General features: G+C 37.5%; 1 protein-coding gene across 1 annotated transcript in view; it reads right to left on the bottom strand.

The window, feature by feature from the left end:
- LOC121294259 (SITS-binding protein-like) overlaps positions 1 to 12,810 on the bottom strand; it is a 46,533-nt gene that overhangs the window by 18,751 nt on the left and 14,972 nt on the right. The window contains exons 4-8 of the mRNA XM_041217819.1: positions 11,566 to 11,716; positions 7,617 to 7,811; positions 6,152 to 6,420; positions 4,223 to 4,359; positions 785 to 903 (exon numbers count right to left, since the gene is read on the bottom strand). Of these exons, the coding sequence (XP_041073753.1) occupies positions 785 to 903; positions 4,223 to 4,359; positions 6,152 to 6,420; positions 7,617 to 7,811; positions 11,566 to 11,716 (871 nt within the window). The remainder of the gene's footprint in view (positions 1 to 784; positions 904 to 4,222; positions 4,360 to 6,151; positions 6,421 to 7,616; positions 7,812 to 11,565; positions 11,717 to 12,810) is intronic.

Consider the following 12,810-nt stretch of genomic DNA (forward strand, 5'->3'; position numbering starts at 1 on the left):
TCTCTTAGAATGACACTTTATAAACCATCCAAAAGTAATCCCTATTAAATCTGCAAGAAATCTCATCCTAAACAAACAATTACCAAGCAAACTGGTGTATTTACATTTATTTATAGTATTTTGAAGATTATTTTTCACCCTTTGTCATGTGACCTCACTCCAAAACTAACAGAAAGCCTCAACTAAAACAACAAATGAAACAAGGTAAGTTATATATTTCCTTCATATTAACTCACAGAAATATCCTTCATATGCAAAAATGAAAATATTCAAGGTAAACAAAAGGCAAGTACTGTATATTGTTGCTTTGTGTGTGTTGGATAGAAATAAGTGCACTTTTCAACTGGTCAAAGACGAGGACAGAATGAGAATTAATAAACAGTTTAAATGTATTTATCTATTTTATGTCTTATCTGAGGAATTCAGTGGACATGAGACCTTGGTCTTTGTGAGTAATTATTCCAGATTCTCAGTTAACTTTAAATACAATTTAATAAAATAATTTAAAAAAATGTAATGCAGTATCAGTAGACATCTGAGGTGCCTGGGTGCTACCAACCAATAACAAACAACATTACTACTGTAGAAATGTCCAATAAAATAACCCTTTTTATCAATGCACTAGGATGGATCAGTTTGGAATCATTGCTCAGTTACACTTACAAAAGTTTACCTGGGTAATTTTACAGCTAACAATGATCATACTGTATTTATTGTTCTTCACCTAGCTTTCTGCTATTCAAAGGTATCACCCAGTTGATGGCTGTCTAGTCATTGTACATACCCGATCCCCACAGACCCAGGGTGGCGTCCGGAAGGAAATGACAGGGAGAAAGGTCACAATCTGCAGCCAACGGATAAACAGCTCCTCATCAGTTACAAATTCACTTGACAGGGAACCTCCTGAAACAGAGAGAATAAAACATTAATCTATTTTGAGTGATTGAAATATATTTGTATGAGAAACAAAGTCAATACACTGTTCAAGGCTAAATGTCTGTCATCTTGACTTGAGTTTCTTTTAATTTTTACCTTAGAAAGCATGATTGAGTGTTTGAAAATATGGATACATATATTATTACTATACATAAGCATTATAAATAGCTTGAGACTTATTTGTTTAATAGCACCTTCTTCTAACATTTGTCTATGCTGGAATGATTTATAGTTTTTAGTTTCTCCAAGTGATGTGTATATTGTTTGTAGTTATTTTAGGTTGTAATGTAAAATAGATCATATGAAGCTTTGCACAAATTGAAACCCTTGCAATGCCTACCACTCTACCTAAACAATACGTGAATTGATGGGAGTTAAACCACCCGATTCATTCCCGTTTTCAATGTACGCAGATTACATTACAGTAGACAATGTCTCTGAGATAATCACACAGCATGTTGTGCTTTCCCAGTGATAAGAACACATTGGAGATGCAGTGTGTTTTTCACTGGCTCTCTGGCAATTATTTGAATGATTGTCTTTTCAACTGACAATGTATTCTGCAGTATCAGACATCAAAGTTCATTCTTGTCTCTGCTTTGTGAGAAGTATTTCGGGTTAGGCTACACTTCTACACTATTGGAATTTAGAACATTTCACTAAACCTGTAGTATTTGTCAAATTCATCAATATTTGAAGCACTTTGATGGTTATGTTTAAGACAGAAGCCACTTTGACTCTGGGGAAACATCTAATAATGCTATAAGTTGCTTTTTACAGTTTTAGTTATAAAACCCAACACGAAGCTTACACTTGAATTTAGGTAGGGGTGGTTAATTTCTATGGATATAATCAAATCCAGTTGCTGTTCAATGTTCTGATTTGGATAGGGTCAGGTCTGTGCCATTCCAGTGTGGTTTCTCTCTGCTGTACTAAGACTGATGCTAAACAGAGTTTTACGTTGATAATGACATTTAGTTTGGTGCATAAAGTAATCTTTTGAAACTTGGTTTGTGGGTTTAAATGTATTATTGAAAGGAAAAAAGAGATTCTTGGCTCCATGGCAATTTATTTTAAACATTAAACATATTGTACACAAGCTTCATCTACAGTTTCAGTTATGGGTTGCTAATGCTGTCTTCTTCGTCAGTGCTCTCCTCACAAAGTCAGTCGTTATTATTCTCAGACTGGGTTGGTTTCAACAGACAACTTCCTGACTGTAGACTATTTCTAATATTCAAATCTTCATGGAAAATCTTTTTTTTTTTTCTGTCCCACAACTTAACTAATATACTGTGCATTACCTGCAACAATCCCCTTCCCCCTAGTCAGCTACAGTACAGTGTTTAATATTGGCCATGGTCAAGTTTGCAGTTTTTTCCACACACATGTTATTGCCAATTGTTATATCGATGGTTTCTAAGTGAGTTGCTAGTTATTATATTGTTTATGTTTTTAAAAAGTCATGCTGATATGAATAGTTCAACTACATATCAATCTAGGCTATGATAACAAACAGCACAGCTGCAGTTTTAATGCCCCTCAGCCAATCGGGTCCATCCTGATCAGCTCAGCTCCGAGTGAGCCTAACTGCTCAACTGGTTGCCTGGCAACGTGTCTCCTGTTCCGTGTCCCAGCTGTACACACCCGCACAAAATAGCGACTGGGCTCTCCCCATGACGAGCCTACATATAAATACAGCTCTGTAATGTAGAACAGTACTAGCCGCGGGTCACATGTTAGGTTCTATTCCTGCTTATCATTCTGACTACATACTCCAGCTTTGACAGCTTCTACAGAATCTTTTTTTCAGCAGGTTAATTTACTTGTTTGCCAGTTCAATTTGCTTCAGAACAGAATACAATTGTCATCTCAGCCCAGTGAATGGAATGGAAAGGCAAGGGCTGGACACCAACCTCAAACCATAAATTGAAATAGGAGACCATTCAGCTAAACAGCAAGTGCTGTAGTCAAGAGGCAAGTACAGGTCTTATGCTGATCTCAGTATTATTAACTCATCAACTGCCAGGAGTAGTTCCATTATAACAGCTAAAGCAGTTTTCATTTTGATGGAAGCAGCACAGAGAAACAAGTAATAACTCATCAGAGAAACCACACGCTCGTGAGAATGTTACTAACTGCAAATGTATGAGCAGCAAGCAAATGTTTCTGTTTTTGAAATGTCTCGCAGTGTTTGCCAGAATTAGGGGATGAGATTCTATCCAATCAGCTCTGCTCATACAGTACAGGGCAACAGACCATGGGTCGGCTAGCCAAGTACTGTCATTAAACAAATACTATTGTAACAGGATGACAGGGTTATCTCAAATGTCTCAAATGAAAAAAGAACAGCAGTAAAAACAATAAGGTACTGTGACAGAGCAAAGCTCTGCCCTTTAAATTGGCAGGGATGGGGTTAACTTCCCCTACCTGCCTGGGTTTATTATGTTCAGGTGGCTGGGGTTGATTAGTTGATTAGGTTGATTAACGATCAATCAGCGCCCAGCCACCTGATATAAAAGGAGGCCTCTGCTTCTCATTTGGGGGAGAGGGAGCTGAGGAAGCAGGTTGGGGGTTTTTTGGTTGTTTGGAAAACTTGAATCCAGTGAAGGCATTGCCCAGCCTGGAAACTGTTATTTTTGTAAATTTTGCTTTTTGTCTTTCTTTGTGTTTAAATTGTTTTGTTTTGGCCCTTGTGCCCTTTCATTTTGTGTTTTATTTATAATAAAATAGTTATTTTTTTGAACTGCAGTCTGTCTCTGGGCCTCTATCCACTCGCCAGCCTGCCACAGGTACTTTTTAGAAACCTCAGATATTACACATGAAATCAAATTATTATCTGAATGGGTTCCGATAAAAATGGTGTTGGCGTGCAATCTTCGGTCTTAAGAAGCTTTAGAAAATTGCTGGGCCTGTATTTTCCACTATGGGCAACAAGCAGGCAAATGTTGCCCATAATGGATAAATTGGGCCCCTTGTCTATCAAATGTCAAAAATGTAAATTGCTCCCTGTCTCTACTTCACTTCAAAACTGTCTCAATAAATACGAGGCAATTCAATCAATTTGCCTAATGGATACACTTTATTTAAAAATCAATCCAGTCCTTTCCAGAATGTTCCAAATGGATTATTTTTTTTAACAGACCCTTTTTTAAAATACCACTGACTAATTAGGTGAATATGGGGAATATACCAGTTCATGGTAGTTTGGCCTTCTACATAAAAGCATTATTAAGACAATACCGTCATGTCCTATATGACTACAAACACTAAGCTATATTATTACCTACTGCATCAGGTATGAAGAAATTGTATCCCAGAAGACTGTAGTGAAGAACGGAAGGAATAATGCCTTTTATGCCCGAGTAGCTCCAGTCTGACTGATGGGGAGACATTCGAACAAACAGCGGTAAATGGTTTGATCTGCAAAAACAATGGGGGAAAAAAAATCGAGATTTTAGTGACATTTTTAGTGACAAACACACTGTAAAGGAGATTGGTCTGTTGAGGTGAAGGTTTCAGGAAAGATTTTGGTTGTGGGTCACTTATGCCTCTTTTCCACTGTACAACCGAGCCGCACCAGGGCCGCACTGCGCCCTCACAGAGCGGTTAAGAGGAGCCTGGGTTGTTTTTCCACTGCAGAGCAGAGCCATGCTACTGATGTCACACACCGAACGAATAACAGTGAAAGACAGTTGTTATTAATTATTGATTTATGTGCAAACAAATGGTTTTCAAAAATTAATAGACCAACAATACAATTGTATCTTGTATCGCCATATTTTGTAAATATATTTAGGAATTTCTTAATAATCCACAAATTTTACTGATTATATCGACTTAAGTTAAATTAGTTATGTTGAAGGGGAAAAAAAGAAGGTTTTAAAAATATGATTTGCCAAAGATATCCCATTTAAGGCTAGTTGCTGTTTTTTCTAGTTAAAAAGAAACGGCACAAGAGCTGTGTATGTATTGTACAGCTGTACAGTTTTTGTTTGACTATTTTTGTAAATAAGTTTAGAATTGTTTTTTGTTTTTCTTTATATTAATATAATAAATGTCAAGGATGAGAAATCTGGTTGAATTTTGTGTTTGAGTGTGAGTTGAATTTAGTGTACTGTACCTGCGGTTTAAGTCCATTTGCCTAATCTTGAAGTAACACTTCTGTCTGCCCACAGAGAAACTAGAGCCTGCACTTCCTCAGTGTTCCAAGGCTGTACTTTTCTCTCATCACACTCACTACCCTCCATGTTTGTTGTTTTTCTTTCTGGGGTGCACTGACTGATGCAACGTAATCATGAAAATCCTTAACCCCGCCCCTGGCTCTGCTCGGCTCGCAGCCGGATTCAGAAGTCTTGTGAGGCCAGAGTTTCATGGTTTGGTTCTTGCTCGGCTCGACAAATATCCAGAGGAAAACCATCTGTACCGTACTGAGCCGTTAGGGGTCGGATGTTCCAGTGGAGAAGGGGTATTAGTGACAAGCAATAAGATCCAACATTGAGATACCATTGTAATCCCTGCAACACCTGGTACCTTTAAACATTTTAGTAAACATTTAATTGACTCACTCGTTCTTGCTGAGAACTGAACTAGTTTAATACGTGTAATGGTTTCTATGGGGGGGGGGGGGGGGGGGGCTAAGGTCTCTCCCTCTCTCTCTCTCTGTATCTGAGGAATGTATGTGTTGTTGCAAGTTGAGGGTGGGGGTTGGAGAATATATCTTGTGTGAGCTGGGGTGACGGTTTGGATTACTTGTGTGCCTTACAATGATACACTCTTCACAGCTGGAAAAGGCAGGAGAGGGGATGACATTATCAACTGTTCAGAGCGAATAGCCAAGTATTTTACATTATCTGTTACTCTGTATGAGCTAGTTCATATACTCTAGTAGTAGTGAATTTCTCTGTATAATTCTAACTGTATGTCAATAATAAATCCTGATTTCTGTGATTTCAAATGGTTTGTCATGTCTGGTAATTCTACTCTCAGGGTCTCAATAGATATTAAGAATCTAGGCCTTATTTTCTTACATCTCATAGTATAACCATTAACATACCCCAGTTAACCAGTATGGGCAAAAACAATGGATTTGAAACATAGATGCTCACAATATTATAGAAAAATATTTTATTTGTAAACATGGAAATTCAGTATCAATTTGCTATGCTTTACCACGGTAAGCTACAATATGTTTTAAGGGTCTATTTAAACTTACCTCGTCCCAGCCGTTATTATTGATGAGTTCCCTATCTTGGCAGCAATCTCAGCAAACAGACCAATGTACTCATCCCCGGCCAGGGTCTTGGGAGGCTCCAGGGCCTGTTCCGTGAAGGGGTTTCCCTCCCCACCTTCCAAGGTGATGTACTCAACCCCCAGCTTCGCCTGCAAGCTGCTCACCTTGTCCAGAAACCAGTTCACTGCAGCATGATTCGTTATGTTCAACTTGACAGAAAACTTTCCTTTCCATTTGGTGAGCAGTGGGGCCTGAAATGGAATAATAATCATCTTAATAATAAAGAATGTCTTACAACCTATTATGGTAGAGCAAATCTCTGCCTGGGAAAAATGGGTTGGGGGTTGGCAGGGATAGGGTTAATTTCTGCCCCTGACAAATACATGTGCTTGTGGGTGTTTGCAAAGCCACAGGTGTAATAAATTACTGTTTCTAGTTGTTGTGTTTAATTTAATTGATATCACCTGTCTGTAATTAGCAGTTTGTTCAATGCAGTCTGTGAGAAGGAAAGAGGCTGAGTGTGAAGAGACCTGTGTGGCTTAAAATGAAAGGTAGTGTGTAACCTTGTTTTTGTTTGTGCTTGTAAAGGTTTTGTTATCGGTAAACAGCTTAGCCATCCAATGTTAGTTAGTACTAATAGAAAGTTCAGTTATTACTCCATGGGGAGTTAACTTTCACATATGGTGTCGACCGTGGGATGTTAGCGCCTTCTGGAGGTTGGGAGGATAAGCGGAAATGTAAATAAATAAATATATAATGTGTGCCCACAGTACCTGCTCTGGCCTGGGCCAGTGGAAGCACTATTAGTGGCAACTACAACTCTTAAGAGTTGTACAACTCTTAAGAGTCTTTCGAGCAAACACTGTCTTAACATAAATAAATCTCTATGTGGAAAATGGAAACGGCATTTAATCTACATTTGAGTTAATTTTCCTAACATAATAATAATAATCTTTATTTTTATATAGCTCCTTTCACAGTACGCCTAACATGGTACCTTTCAAGCAGTAGCTATCTGAGGCAGATGAAATTGAAAGACATAGATATCATACAGTTACAGTAAGTGTTCACCCATAACAATAAAACATTAAATATTTGCCGAATTTAGAAATACCAAAAAGAAACTTAAAGACAATGAGAAATGTTTTGACTAATGGTCTTTTTTAATGTCTTCAAAGATTTTTGAATTCCACTGATTTTATAGTCTTTTTTGGAATGTTGTTTTTTACATATATATTTCTTTTGTAGGAACATCATATATTTGCCCTTCCTTTTATCAAATACAATACATTTGGTGGTTTCACCTTGGCTCCCAGGTGACACAAATCCACATCATAAAATCTCCAACACAGTTCAGTACAATTGTCAGTCTCAACTTCCATGAGCAGTAATCTCACAAGTACCATGAAATGCGAAGAGACACAGAAAGAGGCTACTTAATAATTACCAGATACCCATCTGTTTTGGAGGGAAGGCTGAGCCAGTAGTCTTCTCGTCCCTCTTGCAGTGAAGTTTGGAATTGCCTTGTATCAACGCTTGTGTACGGAGATAAAGTAATGGAAATGTTTAGAAGTTTAAAACGTGGGAGGTCCCTGGTGTGTCTCAAAGTACTATTTTTCCTGCCGTAGAAAGATTCATTGTCCTGTTAAAAGAAAAAAAAAAAAAAATTAAAAAAGTTAAAAAAAAAAAAAAAAAAAATACATGGCAGAGAATGAATCTAAAAAAGGACAATCATAAACTTTCAAAGCATCCATAAGGGTTGGAACAATAACTGATAATATTACTGATAATGCTAAGTCTTGATTATTTATTGTTCCTATGTTGTGGGAGAGAACAGTGGTATGCATTTTAAAAAGCCAACAAGCGAAAAGCTGACAGGGAAAAGCAATGAAAAAGTATATGAGAGAAAATGTGTCATCCTATTTTCTGCAAGTTAGAATATTTTTTAAGATAATCTTAAGTATTGTGGTCACTTTTAGCTGATGATTGTTAATTGAAAATGTCATTATTGTCCAACTGTAGCATCCATCAAGTATAAAAACGTGAACATCTAGATGCAGGAAGTCTATCACAGGGAATCAAGCAAACCTGTGGCAACCATCAGCAACTACATGGTTCACTAGTTCATAATGCGAATATACTGTATACAAAGTAACTTAGATAGTTTCATAAGTTATTCCGGAGTTAAATCAAAGGTACAAAGCAATCAATATATTTATATGCCAGATTTTTTAAAAATAATTTCTAATGCATATTTTAAAAGCAAATCATTAAAAAATATCTTTATAGACATGTGACGGAAATATAATGAGTTCTGGTTGGAAATCTCCCTCCCGACCTATGAGAGCACGAAGGAGCGAAAGGGAAAGTCTTTGGACGGGCTGGCCTGACAGTTCATTTCCAGGGTCGAGAAGTCAGTCAGCCTGGAAGAAGGTGAGACTCCATTGCAGGAATGTATTGACCTGGAAGGTAAACGAGGTAGAAGCTGCAAGCAATAAAGGCAGCTGCAATCGTTTACCAAGGGGTCATGCGTGATAGCATATAGGGGCCTGGAGAATTGTTAATCTTTTCCTTTGCTTGGTTTAAATATATGAGGAACTGGAAGGACTGGGAGATTTCCCTAAATAAAGAGAGAAATAAAAGAAAGAGTTTGTGAGCGTTTTGTTTGTTTTGTCTGTTTAGTAACTGTCTGGGTTTTGTGATCACTAGACGGCTAAGCACGAATCCGGAGCTGTCGCCAAGGGCCAGCACAAAACCAGATCAACACTGCACTACCGTCACTGTAAACATTGTTATCAGCACTATAGAACGGACTGTATTGTATTTCACCACAAGCACTGAGAGCACTCACTTTAGACTTTGTGATCGTGTGTGTGTCTAATTGTGTGAGTTAAGTTCTGTGCTTGTTATTTAAGAAACTGCAACCCCTTTTCACCACTGTGCAATACACATTGTTGTGTATTGCAAGCTCTGTATTATTTACTGGCTCGTCATCAGACCATTGGATTATAAAAATAAAACAACCCATTGCATCCGTACTTTGCTGTTTGTTTGTTCTTTGGATTACTGGATCAGGACTGCACCTGCTATACACATTACCACTTTGCTACAAGACAGTATTAAGCAAAAAAAAAAAAAAAAAAAAAACCTGAAAAAGAAGAAAAATTACACTTGGCAAGAAGTATCATTTTCCTAGCAGGTCGTACAGTGCAGTTCAGTTTAAAATAGGCAATTACATCTCTTCATCATCTCCCTACAGCGCAAATAACTTAATCTGATACGCAACATAAGGTTACATTTATCAGAAAAATTAATAAGAAATAAAAAATGATTCAAGACCTGCTTACAGCAAATACAGAGATTTCCTTGAGAGTCTACAAACACAGTGTACTAATGTAAACCCTACTTTATAAATGAGGATATTCAAGCCAAGCCACACCAGCAAGCCAGGGCGAACCTGCTCTTGGCCTGGTTCCACGTTATAAAGAAACTACATGAGGAAATAATCCCCTAGTATTTCAGACCTGCCTGGAAGACCAATTCAATATGAATGCGTGGAAACTCCAGGACTTGTACAGCAATTGGAGAGACTCAGGAGTGGAGAGGCTCAGGATACACGGTACGAAAGACTTAACACAGAAAGTGATGAGAGCATAGAATGCGTAACCAAGCCTCCCTGTTGCTGATGAGTCATTGGGATGTTTTAAGAACCGACTAAAAGAGTTAGGATAAAGAGGGGGCAACTGGTTTCTGATTGATCCCAGAACTTTTTCTATTGTTACACCTCATCTATAAGTGTGAGAAAAACTACAATAGTACGAACAAGTAGAAGCTGCTATGCCAACTGCACCAATAGTATGACGTAAAAGACTATCTTACTGTACATGCATAACCTTTAGCCACTACAGTGTTTTTTTTTAAAAGGCTTCCCATATTGCACTGGGATTGTCATTAGCCAGAGGATTCAATTACTCACCAAGCCATTTGCTTTGTAAAGTCAGTGACTGAAACAGGCAGTCTGTTTGCCAAATCTAATTTAATAACACAGCTGCAACCTGCGAATATGTGATATTGTATGGCCTAACAGACAGGAATTGGCACAGACCTCAGGTTGCCCCTTGTCTCACTCGTAGGGACAACAATCGTGCCAGTGTGAAGACGGTGTCATTTACTGTGGGGAGCTGGCTTCTGGTTTTTGGTTCTACTGTAACCAATAATAACTTTCTGATATCTAACCATTATACATAGCAGTATAAACCTCGACCAATGTCCCTACTATACCATCCTTCTGTCCATAGTCTACTGTCTACAAATTTTCCCAGCAGATTTGCGAACCTGGTCAACACTTTTTGAACTTCTGTCCTAATCTCAATATACATCTTCAAGTTTTACTCTCTGTGATGCGTTCGACCTGAAGCACACGCAACAACAGGTGGTACTTTTTGGCCCTGAAGAGACTGTAATATACACATATAGTGTGTAGAAAACATGTTTGGCTAAAGTTGAAGGTCAGTTATAGAAGGATCTGCACCTCAAGAAGTATAAAACTGACTTGAGTAATAATAATACAGTATACACTATCCTGCTTTGTAAAAGAGAACTGCTGTATTAAATTCTATAAAATTATGTAGTTTTAGATTGTGGTAATTTTCAATAAGCACTACATTTTAGACACTGTAAAACAGGTGAGACAGGTACAGTTAGCTATAACTCCTTTTAAAACTTTTTAAGAGGCATGAGGACTGAGGACTGTGTGATTCATGGTCTGGAAGCCTTTCAAACAGATGCCACTGCTTTGAATACTCTGGCACAAATGACCTGGGCCTAATGATTAATTTATAACAAGCTAGGCATGGGAAGGTCATTGGCATAAACAGAGAAAAAGCAAACCTGTTTACTTCTGCTGGCTTTACATTGTGGGATTGAGGATCTCTGGTGCCTGACCAATATCAAAAACCCTCATTAGCAGGTATGGTATTCACATGCTTATCACATTATTAACCTCAAGTTTTTATTCAAATATTGGTGCTTTTTAAAGAGCACTCACTTTGCACTTGTGACCGTGTGTGTTCTGTCTGTGAATTTACTGTCATAGTTATTCTGGGACTGTGGAATTTACTGAGCAGTACACAAAGCTGTGTACTGCCGTGATTATTATTTAAAGTTGTCAAGTGACTTTGGATTATAAATAAATCATCATTGCACCATGAACATTGTTCTGATGTCATTACTTGAGTACCGCATCACCTCTACACCTGCACACCGCAAACCACTTTGCCACTATGTGTTACAATGATTGTGATTAGAGGGTAAACACTCCAGGACATCCTCAGGGCTGAACTGATGCTGTAGAAAAATCCAAAATAAATAAATAAATAAATAAAAATCCCACCTACCATGTCATAAAGAATTGTTGTGGAATGTTCACTGATACTAACAACACCTTCCCCCAGTTGGTGTCTTTTTAATCGGTTGAAGAATGTTCTTAACTCTCGTTCAACCTTTGCTCCAGAATCTGCATTTGCCAACAGCTTCCAGAAAGGTAACCTTGAAAGTTTAAAGAAGAGGCCAAGCGTTATTATGACGTTTTCTACACAACTTTGAAGACTTTTTAATAGTAGACAAATGTGACATTTTTGTGTGAAGCTTGTCCTGCGAAGCAGGCTGTGACAGTAAACAGGCACAGTTTAATTGGTTATCTATAAGCTGACAATGTAAAATTCATCAACAGAGGATTATTAACTCAGATTAAGGTGACCATATTTTTAAGTCCTTGTGAATATTATGAATAACTTCCAACTTCCAAGCTACAGGGAAGCTCTATGGTTTTTATTTTCACTTTGGCAATGTTTGATCTAATATCATATTGCAAATAAATGCAGACACTCATGATGATATTCAGAGTGGCATCTTTTACTTTCAAAACTTTTTATTTGTCAATAAATGATCTTATTGTCTTTGTAATTTCATTTCTACACAGCAAGTATACTTATTAAATTACACAGTATCAATTCAATGTTATCAAATTCGAGTCCCTTTTCTGCCTAACTGCATCTTTTCTCTTGCTCTACCTCTATGCTATCCTCCAGTGTCCAGTCTGCAAACCAGGCCCTTCCTGCACGAAAACATTGCATACCTCAATATTTCTATTTATTAAATGGTTACTTCATAGAACCTATTTTTTTCAAAATATAACATTTCTTACCATTTAATGTGACATGGTATTTGTTCTTTATATTTTTTTTCTATTGCAGTTTATGCTTTAATTAGTGTGCCGTGATTAATAGATACTTTTTCAGCCACTTTCTACTGTTAAACTATTACTATTAAAGGTGATGAAATGTGTTAAATGTCCTATCTTTTGACTGTGTGCAATAAATGAAGCCCACTAATCAGCTTTTGTGTTTTGTTTAGGAGCTGCCCTGACTGCAGAAACAGGAATTTCCTTCAGACATTGTTATTAGGTATGGTAAATCCACATAGGCAAACCCTTTTAAGTTTTTCTGAATAGTTGCATTTCCAAATCCCCTCTTTAATGTGCTGTAAGCTGACGGGTATCTCTTAAGACAGAAAAGAACCTGTTAAACGTGATAATTGCATAATGAAAAGTCCTGCCTATTCCATTTTAAGGTACCAATCAA

This window comes from Polyodon spathula, chromosome 19 (genome assembly GCF_017654505.1).
Source record: "Polyodon spathula isolate WHYD16114869_AA chromosome 19, ASM1765450v1, whole genome shotgun sequence".
Lineage (NCBI taxonomy): Eukaryota > Metazoa > Chordata > Actinopteri > Acipenseriformes > Polyodontidae > Polyodon > Polyodon spathula.